The sequence below is a fragment of the Odocoileus virginianus genome, unplaced genomic scaffold (genome assembly GCF_023699985.2).
Source record: "Odocoileus virginianus isolate 20LAN1187 ecotype Illinois unplaced genomic scaffold, Ovbor_1.2 Unplaced_Scaffold_18, whole genome shotgun sequence".
NCBI lineage: Eukaryota > Metazoa > Chordata > Mammalia > Artiodactyla > Cervidae > Odocoileus > Odocoileus virginianus.
Window position 1 is genome coordinate 433,755 of NW_027224280.1, and position 27,912 is coordinate 461,666.

Consider the following 27,912-nt stretch of genomic DNA (forward strand, 5'->3'; position numbering starts at 1 on the left):
CCTGCCACTCAGGAGAGAAGGCAAGCTCCAGGGGCGTCTGGCACAGCCTGGGCTTCCTGACGTCTTGGATGGAGACTGCCCCTTCTGTCCCCACAGCCACCAGGGAAGGAGGTGACCTCCAGGGTGAGCCTGGCAAGCTACACCTATGCTCCCTGTCCCCACACCTCGGAGGAGAGGCCCCCAGCAAAGCTGCTTCCCCTTCTTGCTTCATCTCCCCACCTTCCCTCCCACCCCCAAACTTCCCCCCCGTCCCTTCTTCCCCCCACCCCCTCCTTCCCAGCCATAACTTGGGGATTCCACCTTGGTCAGGCTGCCTGAAGGAGCTGCCAGGCTCCAGAGCAGGTCCACAAAACAAAAGAAACAAACCAAAACAATTAGCAAGCACAGAAAAGGGAAAGAGCCACAAAAAATCAGGGTTGCCTCTGTCTACAAATAATGGACATTCTCTTGTGCTTAGGACAGTCTTCTTTGCCTCTCCTTTTCAGCAGACTTCCCTGTCCCCAAGTAGCCACTCTAGAGGGAAGTACATGTGTGTATGCATACATGTGCCTGGGTTCATGTCACACACACACACACACACACACACACACACACACACATCCCATGGCTGAAGGGAGGCAGATACAGGTCTGTCCCCAGGCCACCTGTGGATGTGGTCGCTCTCCCTGGGAAGAAGGAAGTTGCTGATGAGGAGAGGCATCCCTTCTCTGCAGGGGCTTCTATCTGGGTAGCAAAGTCCCACGCTCACACACAGACATACGCTAGATGCTAAGGGAGGGCGGGAGACGGGGGTCTGGTCAGATCGCTGGACCCGCGCCCGGGAGCACAGAGGGTGCTCACACGGTGGTGACCGAGAGCAGAGGGTTGTAGACCCGCTTGCCATCGGCCGAACGCGTACCATGGGCCAGCATCTCCTGGATGGTGATCCAGTTGTCCAGGATCTTCTTGTTTCGCTTCTTCATGGTCTTGCGGTGGCTCAGGGCGATGATGTTAAGCTCGGCCTTGCTGTCTCCATTCTGCTGCTCCCGCAGGCACTCCAGCCGGCTCTGCATCATGAACTCACGCCGCTTCCGCTGCTCCCGGGCCCGGATCAGGTGCTGCTTCCGCTCTTCCTTGCTCCAGTAGCGGCCCATCTTCATCTCGCTCACTGCATCGTCATCGGTGGTCATGCCACTGCGCTCCTCACGGATCTTCAGGGCCCGGGCTTTCAGGAGGCGGTCACGCACGGGTCGCTTGGCCACGTAGCGGGTCCCATCGCTGCGCACCTTGACCTTCCACTCCGTGCGGGGTGCTTCGGGGGCCACGGCCACGGCCCCCCCACCCACCCGGGGGCTGGCAGCCACACTCAAGGGGCCAGGGCCCAGGTCTTCGAGGCCGCGTGGGGCTGCCAGCTGCAGGCAGCTGTGGTAGTGCTCGCCCTCCTGGCCCGGGCTGCGGTGGCGCCGTGACAGGTAGGGGCTGCCTTCAGGGCCCACGCGCTCCAGGGCCACCCCCATCTTGGGGCCGTGGCGGACCCGCTCCTCGGCAGAGTGCTGTCTCCGGCCCACGTCGGGATCCCGGGAGAGGGATCGGAACTTGGTGGGGCTCCCCGGGGGAGGAGGGGCAGCAGCCTTGGGGTGGGCGGCGCCAGGGGCTCCCGAGGGGGTCCGGTTGAGGTTGGAGTTGCCCACCGCTGCGGCCGCCCGCCGCAGGGGGCTCTCGGGCAGGGGCTCGGCCAGCAGTGGGGTGCTGCGGCAGCTCTCGCCCGTGTTGTAGGCGCTGGTGCTGTCCTTGTCCGACTTCTCGGGCAGCTCAGAGATGTCAGACAGCTCATGCTTCTTGGGCTCGCCGGCCGCCAGGTCATATAGGCTCTCCTCCTCCAGCAGCCAGGCCTTCATGCAGCGCTCCCGCAGCTGCTGCATCTTCTGAGCCCGCAGGATGTTGCGGCACTTGAACTCCAGGTGCCGCAGCTCCTCCTCCAGCACGGCCAGCTCGTGGCCCGCGCTTTCATTGCGGTTGACGTCCAGGGCGCCGTGGCCAGCCACAGCCCGGGGGAAGGGCAGGCCCAGCGGGTTGCCATTCTCCAGGTGACACTTGATCTCCAGCAGCTCGCGGTAGCGCTCATACTCCTCGTCTGTGAGGCCTGGCACGTCACCGCTGCCCAGCCCCGCGCCCTCAGCCAGCAGGGAGTCCATGCTGAAGTGGAAGTCACGGCTCTGCAGGGCGTCCCCTTGCAGGCCGAACTTGCGCAAGGGCCCAGGCGTGTTGGCAGTGCTCAGGGGCTCGTCCCCCAGCAGGTCGTGCTCAGAGCTCTCCTCGTTGCGGGTGCTTTCGTCTGTCCGGCCCACCCCACTGTCCAGCTCCTGGCTGTTGTGCAGGCCTGGGCCCGCCTCGGGGGCCCCTTTTTCCTCTTCATGTCCAAGCTGGGGCGGCAAGAGGAGTCCTGCTCAGTGGGGGCCCCATCAGGTGGGAGGGAGGGGTGGGGGGTTTGTGGCCAGGGGGTGGGGATTACAAGGGCTTCTTTTGGGTCTGCTCCATCTCCTACAGCCCCCCCACCCCCTCCTCCTTCTGCCCTCTGGCACCCCATTTCCCGCATGTCCCCCTGCCTCCGTCCTCACCTGCTGGGCCGGGGGAGATTTCAGCTTCCTCGCCCGCAGGTCGCCCTCATTCTCAGAGCCAAATTCATCCAGGAAGTCGTCCCGATCACTGTCCTTCCAGCGCTTTGCCAGCTGCAGAGACAAGCCTGTGCTGTCCCTGTGGCTTCAAGGACCACCCCAGAGCCCCCCCTCCTTTCATCAGAGGCCATAGAGGGCAATGGGCCCTGGAAATGCATCCCCCGCCCCCCATCGGTGCCAGAAAGCCTGAACCCTAACCCAGCGTCGGGGGGCCCAAGATATCTGAGTGAGCACACACCCACCTGGCTCTCGGGCCGGGCCACCAGTAGGGAGATGTTGGTGTTCTCTTCCTGACTCAGGATGGCCACTGCTTCCTCCCGGTTCTGGACATCCACGCCATTTATCTGCGGCAGGCCAGGGACCATCAACGGAGACCCCAGGGCTGGTGCGGGGGCAGGCCCCAGTTGAGCTACAGGGGTCCCCCTCCCCCAGAGCTACAAAGCAAGCACCCTGGGCCAGGATGGGTTCTTGGGGTCTGGCAAGATGGAGGCAAGTGGAAGATGCCATGGAAAGAGACCGCCTGGCCCACCCAAGAGCACGTGTGCTCAGAGACACATGTGGAGTGGGAGACCTGCTCAAGTCGGGGGCACGGAGGGAAAGGCTGGCAAGTGGCCTGCCATGCCAGCAGATCCCATGGGCACACAGGAGCTGGGGGCGTGGTTGTGCAGCAGAGAGGTGAGTCCTAGCTCTGGTTTCAGGCACGGGGGTGGGGGGTTGCCCGGCCTCAGGCTAGGCTCTGAGCAGGAGAGAGCCTGTCCCCCAAGCTCACCTGGATGATACGGTCTCCCTCGCGGATCCGGCCATCTTTGGCTGCAATGCTGTTGGGATTCACCTGCAAGGCACGGGCATCAATGGGGCCTTGGCCCCCTCCACTAAGGTGCCCGTTTGGTAAGAAGAGGCAGTCTCAGGGCAGCCCCACAAGTGAACAGGGGGCTGACTTGCTGAGCGTGGCAGACGGGTGAGGAGAAGGACCCCTGCGCTCACTGGGAAGGGCTCTTCCACTACAAGCCCGGGGCCTGTGGGGAGGACCAGCTGACTGCACACGCACACGGAAGCCATGGGCTGCCCTGGCCTCGCCGACCAGCAGCCTCCCTGTGGTGCTAAGTGGGCTCCTTCTGGGCAGCCTTAGAGCCCTGGGGTGCCCTGGTCCCTCCTGGGTGCTACTGCACAGGGAGGCTGCATGGAGCCCTCGAGAAGACCCCTGCTTCCTCCCAGCTTCATACCTCTCCCACATAGATGCCCAGGTCCTCCTCCTCATCTGTGCGGTAGCAGACCATCAGGCCCAGCTTGTCCTGGTGGCTGCTTTTATACAACTCCACCTCCTGCCATGGGGGATGAAGAAACAGATGATGAGAAGCCGCGGGGGGCGGGTGCAGCCTCGGCTCAGTCCTGACCCCAGGACTGTGTCATGTCAGCCGAGCTCCCAAGGCTCTCTCTTACCATCCCAAATGGTGCGCAGGTCCCGTGGTCTCCCCTAACACAGGAAACACCCAGGACACACACACACAGGACACACGGGACTCATGAGATAGACACAGGCGCGGGACACAGACTCAGCAACACAGACCGAGGAAGGGATCTCACGCGTGCCCTCCCTGACTCAGCCCAACTTGGCCCTTGGGCCCAAGTAAAAAGCCACACAGAGGACAGGGCTGTGAGATCTGGCCACCTGGGGGTGGCAGGAGCCAAGCCCCAGCTGGGCGGCCTACAGCTATTCTAGGACTGGCCGCCCGTCTCACCTCGTACTCCAGCTCGTCCATCCGGTCTGCCTCCTGCGGGCCGCCCTCCATGAACTCCGCCGGGTCATAATACTCATGACTGATGGGGGGGCTGCCCAGGAGAAGTGGGGCATCAGGTGGCAGCCCAGCTACCTCTTCCATACCCCTCCTCCTGCACTACACACACCCAGGCAGAGACTGGGAATATGTCTTGAACAAGATTGCGAGGTTGTCCGCACCAAGGACCCAGGCATGCCTAAGCTCTCCTCACCCTGCCCTGGACCATCCTGACCTGACCCCCAGCTTGATGCCTCTCACCATGCCAGCCAGCAGACGCCCCTCCCAGCTGGCACTGGACCCACTCACGCAGTGCCCCCAGGAGTTATCCAGGCCCTGGAGGATGGCTGGGCAGTGGAGCAGGACCCAGTCTCCATCCAGAGGCAGCCCTCCTGGCTCCGAGGCTAAGCCTGGCCACTGCCAGCCCTGGGTCTGCCTCTCTGCAGAGGATGGGACCACGGGACCACCTCCCTGCTGCCCAGGAGACTCTAGCGAGACGAGTCAGCGCTCACACAGTCATGAGCCATCAGGCCCGGAGGAGAGGCCCTTCTTGCAACCAGGCCAAAGAAGAAAGTCAAAGGGATGGAGGAAGTTGAAAGCAGGAAGAGGAATGGAACAGACAAAGATGCAAGAAGTTTCGAGGGGTGATGCTGGCAAAGGAGAAGAGAGAATGGAAGAGGAATAGCTGAGGACCCCAACCTTCCAGCAGCAAGGTCCCAGGACGGTCCTCCCGTGGCCCTGGGGGTAGATACAATGGGGAGCCTGCGTGTCAGACCCCACAGGTCCAAAACCAGCTGGCTTCCAGCCAGAGGCTAGAAGCCCAGAGATTCCTGAGCCTTGGGGTATGACAGTCAGTTCTGGGGGCCAAGGAGCCTACTTTCTGCCATAGAGGGTACCCAGTTGGGGTTTCCCCGCCATGCCCAGAGCTGCGACAATGTTGCAGCTCTGGGTAGCCCAGATGGCCTCCCCGGGTGGCATGCCCTCTCTGGAGGCAGGGTCCGGGGCCCTCCTGAGGGCGACTCACAGCTCAGATGGGACGAACGGCTCCAGGATGACCATGGGCGGGGTGGGTGGGCGCAGCTTGCCCAGCGCCATGATATGCTCGAAGGTGATGTCCGTCTGAGTGCCACTGTCCACCAGCTGCAGGTCATGGCAGGAGCCATCCCCCCGGAGGCGGGGACTACGTCTCAGCACCTGGATCACCAGGGGCTCCTTGGAGGTGCGCAGGGCCTCCAGTGTCTGCTCCTGAGACAGCTTGGAGAGCTCCTTCCCGTTCACCTGTGGCAGAGACACGCCCCAGTGAGGACGCGCTGGGGCCCTGCTAACCCCGGCCCCCTCCACCACCACACGGAGCCATCTGGGGATGACAGGGCCACACCTCGAGGGCTGGGGAGCCTCGCCTAGAGCCCTGCTGGGCCACCCTCCTCCTCCTTTGAGCATCCAAGTTGGGAGGGAGACCTTGACTGCCTTCTGCCGACAGAAGTCAGTCCACAAACGGGTTCAGATGCGAGGGCCGCGAAGAGCAAAAAGGCTCAAAGGACTGGATCTCCATCCTCAAGGCAGCCAAGGCTTGCCACAGAGAAAAGGATGCCACACACCCGAGCCCAAGAGAGGGGCTGAGGAAGTGGCCCTGATAAGACCACGGTTGTCCCAGTCTTCAATTGTGACAGTGCTCCCCCAAGCTGGGCATCTCCAGGAATGAGGGTTTTCACCAAGATGGCCAGTATAGTTGCAAAATCGTGGTTTCCAGGCTGTCAAGAACAGGCCAGCCCCTGAGTGTCGTTCCAGGAAAGCACAGAGTCCTAAGGACCCCTGAACAGCCGGTGGCTCCTCTGAGTCATGGAACCCAGATAGTCATCTTGTGGCTAGCTGGGTATGGCCTTTGTAGATAGCAATTTTAGGAAATTTTTTCCTCTCTCCCCAATCTTCCCATAGTCGGGAAAGATTTTTTAATCAGGTTCGTCTAATCAGCAAATAAAGAGTTTTACTGTAGAACATTTGAAAAAGACAGAAAATCCTAAAGAAGGAAACAGAAATCACCCACCATCTCAGGGATGTAAAAGCTGTGACTCTTGGCATATCTCCTCCTTGGTCATTTCCCACTTTGTGACTACAGGCAGCCTATGCATGGACCATCCACTCTGTGTTGGTTTGGTCTCTGCTGTCTATTACTAGTGGTTCTCAGTCAGAAAGAAGGTTGCAGAGACACCTTTTTTTGTACATTCTGTACCTATTATCTATGTATGTCTTTGTATAATCTAGGTGGTGATGGAGAACATTTCCAGAAGTGGAATTATTGGATCAAAAAGTATCAAGGAGACAGATATTAGTTGTAGAATGTGGTCAGCACAGCCCTAGAGGATCAAGAGAGCCAAGGAGGTTGCAGTTATAAAAGGAGGAAGGAAGGGAGATGTGCGGGAGAAAAGGACCGTGCTGTGTACATGAGGGGGTGTGTGATGGCTGGTCTGGTTAAGCCTGGGGGCCAAGGGAATGGGCGGACTGGCCTTGAAGCCCTTAGCAGAGCCAAAAGAGTCAGGGAATGTTTGAGGCATCCATTAACGCACATCCAGTATCGACCTTTCGATGGTACAAGCATACAACTAAATGAATTAGCTTAAAAACAAAGGCCATGAATCCTACAAACTCATGGCTTTCTAACTACTACATTTCCAGTTATCTGGCCCCTTAGGGTTCCTTCAGTCTAGTGTGTGTGGAAGGACACGCCACAGGGTGGTGGGTGGCTGCGTGTCTCTTCCCACCCTGGCAATTGGTGATGCCAGGGTGGTGGTCATGGTGGGAATATTCACACCACGGAAATCGACAAACACACCCAACCAGGGTTTTTCAGAACATTAACTGATACCCCATTGCCCTTAAGTCCAGAAGGGGATGTGTGGAGCTGCTGCGCTCAGGATTTTTGTAAGGAGGCGCGTTTCACATTTTCATGGTGTGCAGTGGGATGCTCAGGTGATGCTGAGAAACACAGGGATGCATTTCTCCCTGGAAACGGTACCCAGCCGCAGTGTTGCTATGGAAACTGGGCCCAGGCAGTGGGAGGGGACAGCTGGGTAGGCTGGGATGTCAAGAGGGGGATGGGCACACATACACAGATCCAGGCTACCCCTGTGACAACCCTGCAGCTATCCGATCCTTGACCTATGTGGCACTGGGCAGAAGCAGAGCTCTGGGTGCGGAGGCTTAGAGCTCCGCGGCCGCTCCTGCCACAAGCTCCTGGGGCACCTTCAACCTCCTCTCCTCCTCAGCCATCCCGTTGAATCCCCAGAGCTAATAAAAGGCAGGAACAGGGCAAGACAGGTAAGATGTGAGCCCCTCCCAGGGAGGGTGAGGGCTACCGACAAGATGGTGACATTCAGGGCAAGGATCAAAGCAGTATTCTGCACTTCTCATGCTCCCTCATCCTTCAGCCACGAAGAAGAGAAAGACGTGCATACACGGGCCAAGACACCATTCAAATGTCCCTGCTCCTGTCTGGACAGGTGTGAACGCAAAGCCAGCCCATCAGAGTCCCCCGCAAGGTAAGACCACAGCCTACACTCGCCGGAGGCACGCCCCACCTCCCTGGCTGGCTGCCACTGCTCCAAACCCACACCAAGCCAATTTGAAATGGACCCAAGTCGTAAATGAATCGAACTTTAAAACTAATTTGGAGGAGTGAGAAAAGTGTTTCTATGGTGCTGACATAGAGAAGCCATTTTTTCTTTTTCTTTTGGCGGGGCCTCATAACTTGCAGAATGTTAGTTCCCTGACCAGGGATCAGACCAGGGACTGAATGTGGGCCATGGCAGCGAAAGCACCCAGGCCTAACAGCCAGATGGCAAGGGAATTGCCTGAAGATAAAACATGGGCAAACAAGAATGGAAAAATGTATCACTCTACGTTAAACTATAAGACTTCTGGATAACAAAAGACATCATAACTATAGTTAGGACAGGCATAGAACGGACACAGGATTATCCAGAGTAAAGAACTCCTATAGAACAATGCCAACAAAGGTCCATCTAGTCAAGGCTATGGTTTTTCCAGTAGTCATGTATGGATGTGAGAGTTGGACTATAAAGAAAGTTGAGTGCTGAAGAATTGATGCTTTTGAACTGTGGTGTTGAAGAAGACTCTTGAGAGTCCCTTGGACTGCAAGGAGATCCAACCAGTCAATCCTAAAGGAAATCAGTCCTGAATATTCATTGGAAGGACTGATGTTGAAGCTGAAACTCCAATACTTTGGCCACCTAATGCGAAGAGCTGACTCATTTGAAAAGACCCTGATGCTAGGGAAGATTGAAGGCGGGAGGAGAAGGGGATGACAGAGGATGAGATGGTTGGATGGCATCACCGAATTGATGGACATGAGTTTGGGTAAACTCCAGGAGTTGGTGATGGACAGGGAGGCCTGGTGTGCTACAGTCCATGGGGTCGCAAAGAGTCGGATACGACTGAGCAACTGAACTGAACTGAACTGAACAGGACACTGGAAAAATCCAGAACTCAGTAGGGAAGCAGGGATTCCAGGAAAAGGGACCCTGAACCCTTTTGAGGAGGGTTGAGAAGATGCCCCTTCAGGACACTGGGATGTAAATACCAGAAAGAGTGCAGGTCTGCCATTGGTAGAATGGATCCAAAAATTGTGGTATATTCATACACATGGTTTGTGGCAATACACATGCTTATGAACATCACAGATAGGAGAAAATGTACCTTGGGGTGACAAACCTGAATCCCCCTGGACAGGGGAGGGGAGGAATGGGTCAGGGATGGAAAGAACGCTGAGGCCCACAAGGCCCACCTCGAGGTTTGATGGCAGTACATGTGCAATACTCGAGAAACAATCCAGAACACGTCCATGTGGAGGGACAGCTGCTGTTACCTATTAGGATGCGGAAGGGGTGAGACTTGGGGCACAGAGGCTTCTGGCCCGGGCATTGTGTCCTGGGTGAATCCTTTAGCCTCCCCCGTTTCCTCATCTGTCAGGTGGATGTCTCTTAGTGCCTGTTTTCCAGGACCAGCCAAAAAGCACTCAGAGCAGAACGTGGCACGACTATCCATTCACCCAGACATGCCCACCATGGTTAGCATCTCCAGCTGGTGAGGGTCAGGGAGCGGACTATATATAGTAGGGGCTGAGGGTGTGTGGATGGTGGGTACCCCTGGGATGGGGGGAGAAGGTGGGGCTTTCGCTGAGTTGGAGGGGATTTTGGGGTGGCAGCTGTGGATGGGGTGGGGACGGTCTTGGCACTCCAGCCAAGCTTTTTCGTTTGCTGGGCCTCTGTGGCGCCTTCTCCCCCTCCAACGCCCTTCTTTCTTGCTTTGCGGACACCTACACTCACTTAAGGCGAAGTGTCCCTTCGCTCGGTGTGTCCCTTCCGAGCCCAACAGCCACACCAGGCCTGGCAACCCGCCCACCCCAGGGAGAATGCCAAGCAGGCGGTTTCAGGGTGACTCGCATTCCATCAGGTTCTGGAGGCTACCCATGGGCCTCGCCTCCCAGCGTGGGAGGTCAAAGGCTCAGGGTACATGTCAGCAGGCCCAAGGACTGATGGCACAACCCTGGCTCGGAGGAGAAGTGCTCCAAGTGGCCCTTAGCGCTGTTACCCGCGTCTGTCTCCCAGGCAGAGCTGGGGCACCCAGCTCCTGCTTAGACCCAGAAGTGATCCCCAGTCAGGTGCATTCTGTGTGGGCCTGGGCTCAGTTTCACCCCTGAACACAAGATGGTCAACTTGCTGGAGGAATCTTTTGATAACTAGAAAGAACCTTGCTAATATTCATCATATCCTTTTATCCAGTACATTTCTTACAAATAATAGATCCTAAAATAATCAGAATTTAGATTACATGAATGATAAGAATATTCAGAACAGAGCAGCATTCATTTTTTGTGTGTGTACGAAAATACAGCCAACATCAAATTTACCATTTTAACCATTTCAGGTGTACAACTCAGTGGCATTTCATGCCTCCGAATGGTCATGCAACCATCACATCTATTTAATTCCAGGACATTTTCAGCCCCCAAAAGGAGACGCCCTACCCATTCTCTCCAAATTCACCACCCACCCCCCCCGGCCGGCACTCACCAATCTTTCTTTCTTTCAACTGCCTCTAGACATTTCCTAAGTGGAATCCTACAACAGGTGGTCCAGTATGTCTGGCATTTTTCCACAAAATGTTTTCTAGCTCCACCCATATGACAGCAGGCATCAGGACTTCATTTTTTTATGGGTAACATTGCAACCTATTCCAAAAAACTGCACTGAGTGGACAAATAGGTCATCCCTCAACACACGTTGGTTTGTTTCTACATTTTGGCAATTGTGAATCACACTACAGTGAACATTTGTGTCCAAGGGTTCGAGACCCTGTTTTCAAATATTTGGGGCCATATGGTCATTCTATATTTAATGTATGGAGGTACCAGCATTATTTCTAATGCCAAAAACTTTACAGTAGTCTTTAGTACAAGTGTCTGCCTCATGGAAATGTACAGCTGCCTTACCAGAGTCTTCTAACAAGCGTTTCTCAAAAAAGATATAAAATGGCACATGAATTCTGATGACTATCATGTAAAATGTATGTTTACAGAAAAAGACTGCAAAAGAATATATAGAAACATTTGTTCCAGGGAAATGAAGATCTGAGAATTTGCTTTCTTCCCAACTTTATATACCATGGCTAAATTGTTTTTTGAAAAACTGTTTATGGACTTCAAAAAGATAGCGTTGCTGGACAAGTCTCATAATAAACTACCAAGCAAAAAGGACCTGCTGGGAGAGCTCAGTGTGAGCCCAGTTTCGAGAGCTGATGGGGTGCAGGTGTGAAGGGAGATATGAGCCCACAGGAGCATTATAGTGCCACAAGTGTGCAGCTTGGAGATTGCACGGGGCTGTGAAAACTATTTGGAATGGGCATGCCTGATATATATATTCATTTGTACCTGCATCAGTATTATTACACAATCCTTTCTTTAAAGACTGGAAGGAAATTCATGAAAATGGAAGAATGTCAGCGGTGGTTGGGGCTTTCCTCATAGCTCAGCTGGTAAAGAATCTGCCTGCAATGCAGGAGACCTGGGTTTGATCCCTGGGTTGGGAAGATCCCCTGGAGAAGGGAAAGGTTACCTACTCCAGTATTCTTGGGCTTCCCTGGTGGCTCAGCTGGTAAAGAATCTGCCTGCAAGGCAGGAGACCTGGGTTTGATCCCTGGGTTGGGAAGATCCCCGGGAGAAGGGAAAGGCTACCCACTCCAGTATTCTGGCCTGGAGAATTCCACAGAGGTCACAAAGAGTGGAACACAACTGAGCGACTCTCCCAGCAGTGGTTGGTTATCTCTGGGAGTTAGTATTTCTAGGTGACTTTTGTCTTTTGTTCATTACAGCATTTTCTCCTGTAAACATTACTTGGCTACCTAGAGAAAACAGACAATCTAGCCTGTGCCCTGCTCTGAGTTTTTTCCCAAGGCCCCAGGCTCAGGGGCAGCTTTGTGTTCCTGGCCCCTGGGCAGCCCTGGCCCGGTAGGGGGGTGGGGCGTGGTGTGGCCTTTGGGCTCAGGCCCCTTGGGAGCAATGGTGAAGAAGTCACATCAGACTTCACATCCAGATCTGAGCTGAGGAAGCTCAGGGGAGGCACGCTCTTGACCAGGTGTCCCTGAAACAGAAGGGGCAGCTCCCAGGATCTTGGATCTCCTGAGTGGATCGCAGTGCCCACCCTTAGGGGAAGTGGCCAGGAGGGTCCCAGGCCCACCCCAGGGAACACCAGGAAGCTGGTTCTGGAAGGCTTGAGAAGGCGCTTGTCATGGGGCTGTCAATTAGTCTCAGGCCTAGGGCAGGACCTAGCAGACTCCCTCCAACCCTCCATTTCCCCCATGTGCACCCCGCCACTGACTCTAGGGCTGCATTTGCAGAAGGGGTTTTCTGTGGGTGGCCAAGGAGTGGGCCCTGAGCTCCTCCAGCCCCGTGTCTGAGCAGAAGGCAGCAGGAGGCCCCAGGGGTGGGGGCACACTGACCCACGAGGCACCAGTCAGGGGGAGAATGCAGCAGGCCCCTAGGTCTGCCTTCAGAGGGGGCCCTGCCCACCCCAGCCCCTCAAAGTAAGCCAGGCCCTGGGGTGGGACTCCTCCAACAACTGGGGGGCAGGTGCCTGTGGCAGCTGGGAGAGGGGCGAGGGTGGGAGGAGTAGGGGAGAAGGAGACACAGTTGGCACACACCTGGTGCAGGGACCAGCTCAACCCAAGCTCCAAAGGCTAAGTGGGAAGCAGTTGTGGTGGGCAGGGGAAGACCCTTCTAACAATCCAGGGTGTTGGGGAGATGAGCAAGGAAGGGGAGGCCCCTGGGCATCAGAGGCTGAACTAGGGCAGTGAGTCTGGGTGCCTGGGTCACTGCCCACTGCCCGTGCACTCAGGGGGGCCCCAGGGGTGAGAACAAGGATTCCAGGCATAAGGCCCTGCTATGCTATCTCCACAGGGCTTCTCCAGGATTCAGAGGGATTAGAAGGAGCACAGTAAGAGAGGGCATGAGGCTGCAGGAACGTCAACAGAGAACAGTGGATGTGGAAAACTCTAGAGCTGCCATACAATTCAGCATAACCATGAGAATGGAAAACAGGCAGGCTAACAAAAGCTTGTACACAAATGCTCATATCGGCACTATTGTTTTCTGGGTTTTTTTTTTTTTTTTTTTGGCCTTGTGGTGCAGCTTGCAGGGATCTTAGTTCCATGACTAGGGATTGAACCTAGACCCCAGCAGTGAAAGTACCGAGTCCTAACCACTGCACTGCTAGGGAAATCCCCAGCAGCATTTTTCTAAATAGGCAGAATTTGGAAGCCTCCTCCATGTCCACCAGCAGATGAAGCAGCATAATGGGGGAACATCTACCCGGCAGATCATTCCACCATATAAAGGAGCGAAGTCCTGATACATGCTAATAATACAGCATGGATGAATACAGCTTGGCAGCCCAGCCAAGTGAGAGAAGGCAGGCACAGAAGGCCACATGCTGTATGATTCCAGAATAGGCAAATCCATTGGGACAGAAAGTCGAGGAGGGCCAAGAGAGTGGGGAGAGCCTGCATAATGGTAGGAAGTTCCCTTTGGGAGTGACCACCATGTTCTGGAACTAGGTGGTGGTGACAATGACACCACATTGTAAGTACTCAAATGTCACTAATGGGAAACTTTATGACATACATCATTGCCCACAATAAAAAATTAAAACTGCTCCCTGAACCCACAGAGACCACAGGCGCCCTCACAAAGATGTGGGTCACTGGAAAAGACACAGAGGTGGGGGAGAGGCAGGACTTGGGGAACTGGTTTTACTCAATGAAGATTGTTTTTTAAAAAATAAGTTTTTGAATTTGTTAATTTTTGGCTGTGCTGGATCTTTGTTGCTGCGAGGACTTTTCTCCACTTGCAGCGAGCCAGGGCTACTCTCGAGTTGTCATGCACAGGCTTATTGCGGTGGCTTCTCTTGGCGCATGGGCTCAGTTGCTGTGCAGCATGTGGGATCTTCGCGGACCAGGGCTCGAACCATGACTCCTGCACTGGTAGATTCTTCACCACTGAGCCCCCAGGGAAGGCCCAATGCAAATCTTGATCTCCGATTTGAAGTTCCTGAGACTTGCAGATATCCCCCACTCCATCTAAATGTGTCTCCAACCAAGCCACAAAACCAAACGTCATATGACCATTACTGTTGAATCCAAGTGGGATTGACTGTTCTTGACTTAAAACGCTGAAGTGAAGTCACTCAGTCGTGTCTGACTCTTTGCGACATCATGGATTGTAGCCTACCAGGCTCCTCCATCCATAGGATTTTCCAGGCAAGAGTACTGGAGTGGGTGGCCATTTCCTTCTCCAGGAGATCTTCCTGACTCTGGGATCGAACCTGGGTCTCCTGTGTTGTAGGCAGACACTTTACCGTCTGAGCTACAAGGGAAGTATATAAATGCTGAGATGGAGGTATATCAGCCAGGGATTGAGTGTAGGGAGAGATAAGAGACCCAAGGAGGACCCAAAGGCACCTTGACATTGAGCAGTTGCAGAGAGAGACACAGAACTTAGTCACCCAGAGAGAAGGAAAGTGAAGAAGGGAAGCTGGGCAAGACAGTGTACCAAGAAGGGGAGGTTGGACCGAATCAGGACGCAGAAGGGCCCTCTAGATTGGCTAAAAGAAGGCAGTCGGGGAGGGGGACGCCCAGCCGGCCTGTATAGACTCAGCCTTTGGGAGCTTTTGCAGAGAATGCGGTGGAAGGGGCTTGGGGGTGTGGGAGAGCCCTAGGTTTGGTTTCTACCGGGACAGACGTGTGAGAGCATTTGAATGCCTGTTGGGAAAGGTAGGTTCAGAAGACGAAAAAATTTCAATGCCAAAAAAGAGCGAGGGATAGACCTGGAAAAGGGGGTATATGTGTGTGTGGGGGGAATCCAGGGAAACACGTGGTGGGGGGGAGGGGGCAAGAGCGAGGCAAACGGCGGCGGAGCAGCAGAAGGGACAGCGGTGTCGGTGGGACATGGTGGGGATATGACGGCAACGAGAGGAAACAGGTGCAAGAGGTCAGAAAACAGCAACACAGATAGCTCGGCGACGCAGTCGGGATCAACCAGGGGCCTGATCGGCGAAGCCAGAGGCAAGGCCCCAACCCCCGCCCGCGGCGAGGCGGCGGCGGCCCCGGAGGGGGCGGGGCCGAGGCGGCCGTGGGCGGGGCCCGGGCGCGCTCGCCCCGCCCCCCCGGGCGCGGAGCCGCAGACAAAGAGCGCGCCGCGGCGGCGACGCGAGCGAGGCCGGGCCGCCCAGCCGGCCCAGTACCCCGCGCGCTGGCCGGGTCTCTCCCGCGCTTCGCGGCCCGATCGACGGCCCCTACCCCTCCGATCCCCCGCCCCCGCCCCCAGCCGTGGTGAATCTCCGGCCCCGGCCCTAAGGGGCCGGGGGCTCCAGGTGGAAGGCCCTCAGCATCCGTCCCAGATGCTCTGATTTGATAATCTCTGAGCGGGGCGAGGAGGGTAGTCTGAGAAAAGAGCCCTGGACTGATTGACTCAGGGTCCCACAGGCCCCGCGGCCCCCTGGAAGGTCTGGGGAACGCCCCTTTCACCCAGGGTCAGCAGAGGAGGAGGGGGTTGAGGCCATAATTCGAGGGGCGCCCACAGCTGTGTTGCCTGTCCCAACCCCACTCTGCGGATTGGGAAACCGAGGCCAGGCAGAACAGAAACCAAAGTTAGCCTCTGCCCTGGCGCCCAGTTCCACCGGCTAGCTCAGCTCTGCTATCGCCAGTGACCAGGGAACACCTTGGACACAGCTGGGTGTCTGGCTCCGCGGGACCCAGAAAGGAGATGCCCAGAGCAGGGCAGGCTCTTTTCAGGGGCCCAGAAAGAAGTCCTCATTCATGCCTACCCATCTCTGGAGCTGGAAAACTGTCAGCCCACAGGGCCATCGGCACATCTGCCCAGGGACGTCTGCATGCTCCTCTTCCAGATCCAACGCACGTGCTCCCTGCTGTCTCAACACACACATTCCCAAGCAAAAAGCTAGCACCAAGCTTCCCCTCCCAGGAAATCCCAACACCCTTAATGTGCTCAGGGATTGAACACCGATGCAATCATTTCTCCAATTATACTGCTAATGCCCTTTTAACCTTTTTTTTCCCCCAGATCCAGGACCCAATCAAGGATTACACACTTGGTTCTTAGTTCTCTGAAAGTGAAAGTGTTAGTCGCTCAGTTCAGTTCAGTCACTCAGTGTGTCTGACTCTTTGAGACTCCATGGACTGGAACACACCAGGCCTCCCTGTCCATCACCAACGCTCAAACTCATGTCCATCAAGTCGGTGATGCCATCCAATCATCTCATCCTCTGTCGTCCCCTTCTCCTCCTGCCTTCAATCTTTCCCAGCATCAGGGTCTTTTCCAATGAGTCAGTTCTTCTCATCAGGTGGCCAAAGGATTGGAGTTTCAGCTTCAGCATCAGTCCTTCCAATGAATATTCAGGGTTGATTTCCTTTACTGGTTTGATCTCCTTGCTGTCCAGAGAACTCTCAAAGAGTCTTTTCCAGCACCACAGTTCAAAAGCACCAATTCTTCAGTGTGCTCAGCCTTCTTTATAGCATCAGTCCTCCCAGTGAATATTCAGGATTGATTTCCTTTAGGATGGACTGGTTTGATCTCCCTGCAGTCCAAGGGACTCTCAAGAGTCTTCTCCAACACCATAGTTCAAAATAGTCTCTCACTGTTTTCATTGTTTCCCCAGCTATTTGCCATGAAGTGATGATATCAGATATGATGATTTTCGTTTTTTGAATGTTGAGTTTTAAGCCAGCTTTTTCACTCTCCTCTTTCACTTTCATCAAGAGCCTGCTTAGTTCCTCTTCACTTTCTGCCATAAGGGTGGTGTCATCTGCATATCTGAGGTTATTGATATTTCTCCCTGCAATCTTGATTCCAGCCTGTGCTTCATCCAGCCCAGCATTTCTCATGATGTACTCTGCATATAAGTTAAATAAGCAGGGTGACAATATACAGCCTTGATGTACTCCTTTCCCAATTTGGAAACAGTCCGTTGTTCCATGTCCAGTTCTAACTGTTGCTTCTTGACCTGCATACAGATTTCTCAGGAGGCAGGTAAGGTGGTCTGGTACTCCCATCTCTTGAAGAATTTTCTACAGTTTGTTGTGATCCACACAGTCAAAGGCTTTAGTGTAGTCAATGAAGCAGAAGTAGATGTTTTTCTGGAACTCTCTTGCTTTTTCTATGATCCAACGGATGTTGGCAATTTGATCTCTGATTCCTCTGCCTTTTCTAAATCCAGCTTGAACATCTGGAATTTCATGGTTCACATACTGTTGAAGCCTGGCTTGGAGAATTTTGAGCATTACTTTACTAATGTGTGAGATAAGTGCAATTGTGCAGTAGTTTGAACATTCTTTGACATTGCCTTTCTTTGGGATTGGAATGAACAATGGACTAGTTTTGTGGCCACTGCTGAGTGTTCCAAATTTGCTGGCATGTTGAGTGCAGCGCTTTTACAGTGTCATCTTTTAGGATTTGAAATAGCTCAGCTGGAATTCCATCACCTCCACTAGCTTTGTTTGTAGTGATGCTTCCTAAGGCCCACTTGACTTCACACTCCAGGATGTCTGGCTCTAGGTGAGTGATCACACCACTGTGGTTATCTGGGTCATTAAGATCTTTTTTGTATAGTTCTTCTGTGTATTCTTGCCACCTCTTCTTAATATCTTCTGCTTCTATTAGGTCCTTCCCTCATAGCTCAGTTGGTAAAGAATCCACCTGCAAGGCAAGAGACTCTGGTTCGATGCCAGGGTCAGGAAGGTCTGCTGAAGAAGGGATAGGCTACCCACTCCAGTATTCTTGGGCTTCCCTTGTGGCTCAACTGGTAAAGAATCTGCCTGCAATGCAGGAAACCTGGGTTGGGAAGATCCCCTGGAGAAGGGAAAGGCTACCCACTCCAGTATTCTGGCCTGAAGAATTTCTGTGGACTATAGTCCATGGGGTCACAAAGAGTCGGACACAACTGAGCGACTTTCACTTTCTACTTTCTGTTAGGTCCATACCATGTCTGTCTTTTATCATGCCCATCTTTGCATGAAATGCTCCCTTGGTATCTCTAATTTTCATAGAGATTTCTAGTCTTTCTCATTCTATTGTTTTCCTCTATTTCTTTACATTGATCACTGAGGAAGGCTTTCTTATCTCTCCTTGCCATTCTTTGGAACTCTGCATTCAGATGGATATATCTTTCCTTTTCTCCTTTGCCTTTTGCTTCTCTTCTTTTCTCAGCTATTTGTAAGGCCTCCTCAGACAACCATTTTGCCTTTTTGCATTTCTTTTTCTTGGGGATGGTTTTGATCACTGCCTCCTGTACAATGTTACAAACCTCTGTCCATAGTTCTTCAGGCACTCTGTCTATCAGATCTAATCCCTTGAATCTATTTGTCACTTCCACTGCTCAATTGTGTCTGACTCTTTACCACCCCATGGACTGTAGCCCATCAAGCTCCTCTGTCCATGGGATTTCCCAAGCAAGAATACTGGAGTGGGTTGCCATGCCCTTCTCTAAGGGATTTCCTGACCCAGGGATCAAACCCATGTCTCTTATGTCTCCTGCCCTGGCAGGTAGGTTCTTTTACCACTAGTGCCACCTGGGAAGTCTCTTAGGTCTCTGTGAAGTGAGTGAAGTCGCTAAGTTGAGTCCAACTCTTTGCGACCCCGTGGACTGTAGCCCACCAGGCTCCTCAATCCATGGGATTCTCCAGGCAAGAATACTGGAGTGGGTTGCCAGTTCCTTCTCCCTCTTAGGTCTCTAGTCTCCTGTAATCTACAACAACCTATGCACTGCAAAACAACTTTCATGACACTGACCTCTTGGAAGAGTCCAGGGCACTGGCCTCATAGCAAGTCCCAGGGTCTGGATTCGCCTCCTTCCTTCCTGGTTAGATTCAGCTTAGGCTTTCTGAGGAGAGCGGCCACCCAGGGCAGGCTGTGTCCCTCTGCACACAGTGTGACGGAGGCTGCTTGATCACTCGGTCTCTCCCTGGTAAAGCAGCCTTCTCCCTTCCTAACGCACAAGTCATCTGGGTGATAACTTGAGACCCAGGGACTCTCTTTTCCACAACAACTTTCATCTCATGGTTTGACCACCCAAGGATGCTCCCCAGCTGGATCAGTTCAACTGGATGAATTGCACTGGTGGCTGCAAAATGCCTTCATTTGTTAGAATTCTAGCATGGAAACCGCACTACATGCCAACAACATGTGACTGACCCAGTGAATGGTGTGGTCCCAGTTGAGGCTGCCTGGACAAGCTATACCATCCACCCCTAAAAATCTACCCACCCTTTCTGCCCAGGGGCAGGATCGGAGAGAATGAAGCATTCAGGAAGCCTTCATCTCAATGGATCCTTTAGTATGGGGGTGGTGTGTGTGTCTGGATTCCCATGTGAGCTACCTGTGGGTTATTGGTAAGGATGTGGGTGATGTGAAGAGGCTCAGTTAGCTGCACGTGGCCTGGAAGAGCAGATTATGTCCCTTGGGGGCCCCACATGGACAATCATCCCTGGAAATTGATTTGATAGATATGAGCTGAGGCCTCCTCCCTTTTATTTGTAATAAACTTACTTGCTAGGTGATACTGATGGAATTTGTGGGTTCATGGATTGATCCAAAGTCCTGCTCGAGGTCCTCACTGCTCAGAGTGTAGGCTAAGACCAGCAGCGTGGACATCCATCCCCTGGGAGCATGTGAGTATTCCCAGGCCCCACCCTGGACCTGCTGAAGCAGATTCTGCATTTTAACAAGGGCCTCAGGATAGTCGTGTTGTCCCAGAGCGCCCCCTTGAGGATCAGGGACTTGCAGGCACCTGGAAGGGATTCAGATCACAGGCAAGGGTTTCACAGGGTCTCTCCTCCCCCCAAGCCCTCCCCAAAGGGTAGGTGGTGCCCACTCAGGGGCAAGCTGAAATCTGACCCAGCAACCCTGAACTTCCTGCCTTTTCAGGGATGAGCAGGCCTCTCAGGCATCTCTCAAGTCCTGCCTGGAGAGAGACTGGGAGTGAGGGATGCCCCCACTGAAGCCACGATGGACAAACAAAGCAAAGCACTTCCTGAGGTCATCCTTGGTTGTGTGCTCACAGCTTCCCAGGCACCTGTGGATGACAAAGGAAAACCTCCTTCCACCTACGTACCTCTGGGCTAACCTGGTTGGCCCAAAGGCAAAGGCCATGTCTTGCAGTAATCCAAATGATATTCTCCATAAAGACTGAAATATTTTTTTCATTCAAATGAAGCCTTCCTCAGTGATCAATGCAAAATGAAAATATTCCTTTTATTTCCACTGCTCAAAGCAAGCCTGAGAAGAGACAGACTGCACTTACAAAGAGAGGCAATGCCTTGTGACACCCGAAGCCAGCTATGAACCCCAGCTTCTCAGTCTTTCTTCTTTTGGCATGGCTCCTATGCAGAAGGACTCAGTGTGCCACCATCTCGGTATCTGTCCAGTGCCTGACTTGGCTCATATGTTTTACTTCACAACTCAGGGCCCGTCTGGTTTTGTACCCCACCCTGTGGGATCTTAGTTCCCGGACCAGGAACCAAACACACTGCCTTGAAAGGGCGGAGTCTTAACTGCCAGAGGGCCAGGTAAGTCCCTCCCCCTTCTTTCCTGTTAGGAAAACCCTCACAATAATATCGGACATTTTTCTGTCACTGGACATTGTGACAGGTTCATGAGGAAGGACTTCTCCATCCACTTTCCACTCCTTAGTGCCTGATCAGATGGCCACAACTCCTCGCCCACCCAGATGAGATTCCAGGGGACCAAATGCCCTGCTGATTTCTCAATGGCAGTGACGCCAGGAGACAGGCCCTCTGTATTCCCATGTGGCATGTGTAGAAGCTGAGGAACTGAGACAGGGAGCCATTCAGTACCTCCACACATTGTATTCCCTGGCAGGGGCCCTGAAGGAGAAGGAAAGAAAGACTTACTTGGCCCTACCAGGGTCCCCAGCTGAGCTAAACGCATTCACGTGCTTTTGGTAAGTGTATGTGTTGTTCAGTTGCTAAGTCGTGTCCGACTCTTTCGACCCTATGGACTGCAGCCTGCCAGGCTTCCTCTGTCCTCCACTATCTCCTGGAGTTGGCTCAAACTCATGTTCCATTGAGTCAGTGATGCCATCCAGCCATCTCATCCTCTGCCACCCCCTTCTCCTTTTGCCTTCTTGTTTTTAAAGCTTTACTGGAGTATAATTGCCATATGATCAGCTGCACATATTTAGAGCATACAGTTTGAAAAGTTTTGATACCAGGGGTATGTGCACATCTGTAAAGCCATCGCCACAATCAACAGAGTGACCATCTCCATCATCCCTGAAAGGGTCCTCCCACCCCTTCCACCATCCCTGCAAATACTGATCTGCATGTTCCCCACCTGCTTTTTTTTGGGGGGGGGGACAGCGGCTTGTAGCATCTCAGTTCCCTGACCAGGGACTGAACCTGGGCCACAGCAGTGAAAGCTCCAAATCCTAACCACTAGGCCTTCCCTACTGGCTGCAATGTAGGAGTCAATCCCTGGGTCAGGAAGATCCCCTGGAGAAGGAGATGGCAACCCACTCCCAGTATTCTTGCCTGGAGAATCCCATGGACAGAGGACCTGGGGGCTACAGTCCATGGGGTCTCAAAGAATCAGACACAACTGAGTGACTTAACACGTACCCTTTCAGGCCACCAGGACCGCCCCCCCCCACACACACTACCAGTATCTTCTTTCTGTCACTATAGTTTGCCTTTCTAGAATTTTTTATCAATGGCTCAGACAGATCCAGGACAAGGGGTCACGGTGTCAGACAGACAGAAGGACACAGACCCAACAAGCAGGGACACCAGGAATGGCTCTCGAAGGCGCTTTGGTGTCTCAGTGTACGATGACCAGACTATCGCCCTTTCTACCCTTTGTGACCTGGCCTCTTCCTCTTCCTAACAACCTGCATAACCCGGCCCCCCACTAAGGGTCATTTCCAGATTTTCCAAGCTCTCCCTGTGCCTCCCAAGATCCCAGCACCCACACTTGGTTAAATATCACTGGAGGACAAGACTGGGACAACAGAAATGGAACTGGGGTTCTGACAGGCTGCACTTCTGACATGTCTGTGATAGACCACATCAGAAGAACCCAGGGCCAAAAAGAACACAGGATCATCTCAATGGCCACAGAAAAACCATTCAACAAAATCCAACAACCCTCCATGATAAAAACTCTCAAACTAGGAATAGAAGGGAATTTCCTCCACCTGATAAAGAGCATCTATGACAAACCCACAGCTAACTTCATACTCACAGGACAAAGACCGGAAGCCTCCTTACTTAGATCAGGAACAAGGCAAGGATGCCCACTGACCACTTCCATTCAACATTACACTGGAGGTGCTAGCCAGAGCAGGTAGACAAGAAAAAGAAAGGCAAGAGATGGGACTTCCTTGGCCGTCCAGTGGTTAAGATTCATCCAGTCGTTAAGACTTGGTGCTTCCACTCCAGAGAGTAGGGGTTTGATCCCTAGTTGATCCAGGAACCACAAGGCTCCACCAAAAAAAGAAATGAAAGGCATCCAGATTGGAAAAGAAGGAAAACTATCTCTACTTATATATAGGAAATCCTGAGGAATCCACTCAAAACAACTATTCCAGCTAATAAATGGGTTTAATAAAGTTGCAAGATACATGACCGATACAAAAAACTGAATTGTATTTCTATACAGTGGCAACAAGAAAAATGAAAAGGAAATTAAGAAAACAACTCTTACAATAACATCATAAAGAATAAAGTGCTCAGGAATACATTTAATAAAAGTACAAAACATTGGCAAAAGTAATTGAAGTCCTGGGGAATTTCCCCATGGTCCAGTGGTTTGGACTCTGTGCTTTCACTGACAAGGGCCCAGGTTCAATCCCTAGTCAGGGAACTAAGATTTCACAAGTGGGATAAAAAGACATCCCATATTCATGGGTAATACTCCTCCAAATTCAATGTAATATTCAATACAATTTCAATATCTATTCAATGCAATATTCAATATGAATTCAACTCAATTGCCACAAAATCACAGCTGGCTTTTCAGAAATTGACAAACTGATTCGAAAATTCATATGGAAATGCAGGTGACCCGGAACAGACACAACCATCTTGAAGAGTACAAAGTTGGAGGACCCACACTTCAAAATTTATTTACAAAGCTCTAGTAAAAGCTGTGGTGAAGGCATAAAGATAGACATTTCTCCAGAAAAGATAAGCAAATAGTCAGTAGTACAGGAAGGATACTCATCAGGAAATGCATTTGGAAAGCACAATGAGACAGATACCACCTCAAACAATATATTGGCTCTAATCTAAAACGTGTGTTGGAGAGGCTGTGAAGAAATTAGAATCCTCTTACACTGCTGGTGGGAATGTAAAATGTAAAATGATGTAGGCTTTGTGGAAAAGAGTTTGGGCAGCTCTCAAAATACTAACCATAATTACCATATGATCCAGCAAATCCATTTCTGGGTATTTACCCGAAAGAATTGCAAGCAGGGACTCAAACAGGTATTTGTACACTCATGTGCACAGGCTGACTGTTCACACTAGCCAAAAGGTGGCGATAAGTCAAATGTCCATCACCGGATGATGACAAATATTATGTGGTATATAGCCACACAATAGAATATTATTCAGTAGTAATAAGAAATTTCGTACTGAGAACATGCTACAATGTAGAAGAACCTTAAAAACATGATAAAGAAACTGGACAACAAAAGATCAGGTATCATACGGTTCCTGAAATGAAACTGGTTCCATTGAAATGAAATGTCTGGAACAGGCAAGTCCGTAAAGACAAACTAGTGATTGCCAGAGCCTTGGAGCTACTGGGACGAATAGGCATGTGACTGCTAATGGGTATGAGGTTTCTTTTTAAGGTGATGAAAATGGTCTGGAATTGGTGATGGTTGCACAATTCTGAATATACTAAAAACCACTCAACTGTACATATTGCAAGGGTATATGGATTATACATCAGTACAGGTCTGTGTGTGCACATTTTTTTTAATAACTGTGAATCATCTGGAGAAAAGGGTCTGGAATCGAGGCTAGAATAGAGACTTCAGACTTCTTAACCTGGGGGTCAGAGGCCTCTGCGGACCTAGGAAAGAGCCTCAGGGCATAAGGAAGCCACATGGCAAGTGGTATAGGTGTCCTTGTGCGTGTCTCTGGGCTGTGCTGCGTCCTGGTGGGGTTCCTCATTTTCTTAAGATGTTGGGGCCACAGGCACATATGGACAAGCCATGGAGAAGCATCTCTGAAACCGGGAAGCACCAGAATTTAAGTGGTGGGTAGGCAGAGGTCCTGGATGCTGGCCTTCTGGACAAAAACTTTCTTCCCTCTGAAAAGAGATTCAAGCTGGGAGAAGTTCCCTGCTAGCCCCTGGACCCGGAGTCATCTGGGATCGCTAATGGCTTTCTCTCCTCTCTAGATTTTTTACAATTCAATTCTCTTTTATTTTCCCTTAAAGGACAGCTTCTTTTCTTAAAAACTGCACCCATACTGTGTAACACAGGGCACTCGACTCTGTACTCTGTAATGATCTATATGGAAATAGAATCTAAGAAAGAGTAGATGTAAGTATAAATAATTCACTTTGCTATACAGCAGAAACACAATAATATAAATCAACTATAGCACAGTAAAAATTAAAAGATCAATGTAAAGTTGTAAAAGGTAAAATCAAACCACATCCAGTCTCTGATTCTGTCCAAACTTCTGTGGGAACTTTAAAAGGGATCAATGTCCCCAGGGCCTGGTCGGTGAGGGCTGGCAAAGACCAGGAAAGGCAAAGGACCCATCTCCTGGGGGAGCTGCTCACCTAGGGCTTGGGGGTCTCCCTCCAGGAGAAAACCCTGGCCCAGGACTTCCATGTCCAGCTTCACCTCAAGTGTTCCTCCAACAGGAAGCCTCCCTGAAGGTCGACCCAGCCAGACCTGAGAACCCCCACTCCTGCCCTGGGGAATACGGAGGATCACAGCAGCATCCTCTCCCAAGCTTGGCTGGCTCAACTCAGGCCTGCAGCATGGGGCAGGTTGCTTTCCACTTTATCCCCACGGGGTTGGCCCTTAATGAAGTTCTACCATCAAGAGCCAACTCAAGAGCTTTGGATTCGCTTGCCGTTTGATGGAATGATTGCAAGAAAAGGCAGCCATGAAGATGGGATCGCATGGCCTTATCGACCAACCAGGGCAACCCACCTAACACCCCCACCAGCCACCTCCCTCCCCAGAGCCTTGGTGCTGACCACTGGGATTCCACCCAACCGCCTGGTCTAGTGACCCCAACCTGGGTCATTCCCCAACCCGATCGCAGGAGGAGGAAATAGAAATAGCCAGGCCAAGATTTCCAAACAGCTGGAAGGAGAGATGAAACCAAGCACGGGCCTGGGGTGGGGGTGGGGTCGGGAGGGTAGCAGGTACTGAGGCAGAAAGAAGGCAGAGAGCCACCAGCCAGGAAAGCAGAAGGCCTGCGCGTCCACTGAGACCTGCCTGGGACAGGCAGGGAGGAGCGCCACCAGGCTGGGGCATGATTCCACGTCTGGCCCGCCGCCGGCTTCTGCCTGGGTGGGTCCAAGGACCTACACTCCCACCACGCACCCAGTGCTCCCACGTCCTCCCCCGTCTCCCCCGCACCACAGCCAATGCCTGCAGGAGATTCCCCGATTTTTCTAAGGAGACCCCCTTTCTCCCAACCAGCACCTCTCCGACCTACACCTGCGCCCAGTGCGGACCAACAAACCGAGAGTAGAAGCGGGTGCGCCCAGTTTGCCCCTGGGTCCCGATCCCCCCCTCCCCACCTCTGACCTTGAACTCCCTCCACAGAGCCCGGGGAACGTCTCAGGCCAAGCCACTGGGACACGTCTCTAGACGGTTCTCAGGGTGCACAGAGAAAGTACACACACGCGGGGTGGCAGGAGCCTCCGCGCACACACAGACGGGGCACAAGCACGCACTCACGAAGTCACGCCACGCACAGGCAAAGGAGCCCTGCTCCGGGTCCGAGAGCGCGACCTGGAGTCTCCCATCTCTCTGGGTGTCGAGCACTGACCGGTCCACGCCCCCACCCACTGCCCAAAGGACCTGCGGGGCACAGGGCGGGCCGGGCACCGACGGCCGAGGGCTGCCCTTCTAGCAGACCCAGCGACGGCCGCTCACTCGAGGCCCCGAAAGCCTGGGAGCCCACCATTGGCTTGGGCAGGGCCAGAGCAGAGAGGGGTTGCTGGGGGAGGTACCTGATCGCTCCATCCGGGCGTCGGCGGGGTCCCGGGGCGCAGCCCGCGGGCCCCCGTACCCCTGGCCCGAGGGGACCGTGATTTGCCCCCGCCTCCCGGCGCTCCGCGAGCGCCCACCTCCCTTCCCCAGCCCCGGGGCCAGCGGGGCCAGCGAGATTGGGGAAACGCAGGCCGTTGCTATGCAACCCCCGTCCCGCGCCGGCGCTAGTGGCAACGCGATTCGGGCTCCGGGTCTCGGGGTGCTCGCGCAGCGGACCCGGGCTCAGCCCAACTTCCCGACCCAGACCGATCGGGATCCAGGGCTTGCCTCGCAATCAATCGGGCGCCCCAGGGATATGCCCTGTACCCGGATTTCCATGCAGGAACTCCCACCCGCTCCCCCATCTGTGCCTGGTTCCCACGGACACCAACACCCAGCCGCCCCAGAGACGGAGGATGAAAATGCCTCCGTAACCTTCTCCGCCTGGGGCCCTCCGGCCCCTCCAACGGGCCCTCCACCCCAGGTGACGCCCCCCAGCCCCTCGCCCCCGCGGCCGGGTCGCCCTACCTGCAGCATCACTTTGTACTGCTCCTCCGGCTTCTGGACCACGCACATATTACATCCCATGGTGCCGGCCGCCGAGGGGAGGAGGGCGGCCACTGGAAAACGCCTTTCACTGGCCCGATCGCGGGACCTCGGGCCCCAGGCCGGGGCCGGGGGCCATAGCCTAGCTCGGGGGCGGGCCGCCTAGCGGGGGAGGGGGGCACGCCCCCGAGATGGGGGCAGCTCCACGCCCCTCCAGTTAACCCTTAGCTGTCCGCGGCCCGGCGCGGGCAAGCTCCCTCGCACCCCGCCAGGGAAAAAAAAAAAAAAGGGCAGCGGGGGATGGGCGGGCGCGCCAGGCGTTGCTTGGCTACCGTCCCCCCGCCCCCGGAGGCGCAGGGGCGCGCCAGGCGGCTGGGGGCCGTCAGGGGCCGCGGGCCGAAACCCTCCCAGCCCGCGGGCTCCGCGGCTCCCGCTGCCGCCTCCGGCTCCCACCCATGGCCACCGGCCCCAGGAGCCCGGCCCTCGCGCTTGGCGCCGCGTCCGGGCCCGCCGACTGGGGGGAGCGGCGGCCACCCCGCTCGCAGCCAGGGCTCCCCGCCCCACCCTGCCCCGCCCCGCCCACGCTCCCGCCTGACCAGGCCGCGCTCCCGGCGCTCCGGGCGCCCGCTCTCCGGCCCGCCGCCCACCCCGCAGTCTTCGGCTCCCGCCTGGGACAACGGGCACGGCGCGCGCGCGCCCGCCGCGGCAGCAGAGGAGGGGCGCGGGGAGCGGGCGCACGCGCGCGGGAGAGAGGGGAGCGGGGCTGGGTGGGCGAGCGCGAGGCTGGAGGCAGCGGGAGCCGGCGCTGGAAGTCAGGGGCGGGGCCTTGCCCCGAGTCCTGGGGGTGGCGGGGGGGGTCTCTGGTTCCATGGTTCCCCGCGATCGTCAGCGTCCGGCGCGGAGCACCTGGCCCTGGATATGCCGACTGCGCGGGACCAGCCCGGGATACCAGGGTCCGGGGTGGAGGAGCGCCTCCCGGAATCCCCCAACGAGCTCGCGGCCTTGGGACTAGGGGAGGGGGTCACGATTTCAGCCTCTTTCCCACATCCTCCGCGCAGCATCCGTATCTCCGGCTTCCCTTTAACGATCGCTTCTCTCCTTCAA

General features: G+C 54.2%; 1 protein-coding gene across 2 annotated transcripts; it reads right to left on the minus strand.

Moving 5' to 3' along the window:
• Positions 1–265: 265 nt before the first annotated feature.
• Positions 266–27,544, minus strand: PDZD4 (PDZ domain containing 4). Of its 2 annotated transcripts, XM_020891834.2 has the most exons (8): positions 26,791–27,544; positions 5,454–5,707; positions 4,394–4,484; positions 3,878–3,976; positions 3,424–3,486; positions 2,897–2,998; positions 2,598–2,708; positions 266–2,402 (listed from the first exon to the last, which is right to left on the minus strand). In XM_020891834.2, exons 1-8 carry the CDS (start codon positions 26,848–26,850, stop codon positions 837–839), a joined length of 2,346 nt encoding a protein of 781 aa, XP_020747493.1. In that variant the 5' UTR covers positions 26,851–27,544; the 3' UTR covers positions 266–836. The 2 variants fall into 2 exon arrangements, with proteins under 2 accessions (XP_020747493.1, XP_020747494.1); XM_020891835.2 differs by lacking the exons at positions 4,394–4,484; positions 5,454–5,707 and having other exon boundaries at positions 26,791–27,540.
• Between the last annotated feature and the right edge of the window lie 368 nt (positions 27,545–27,912).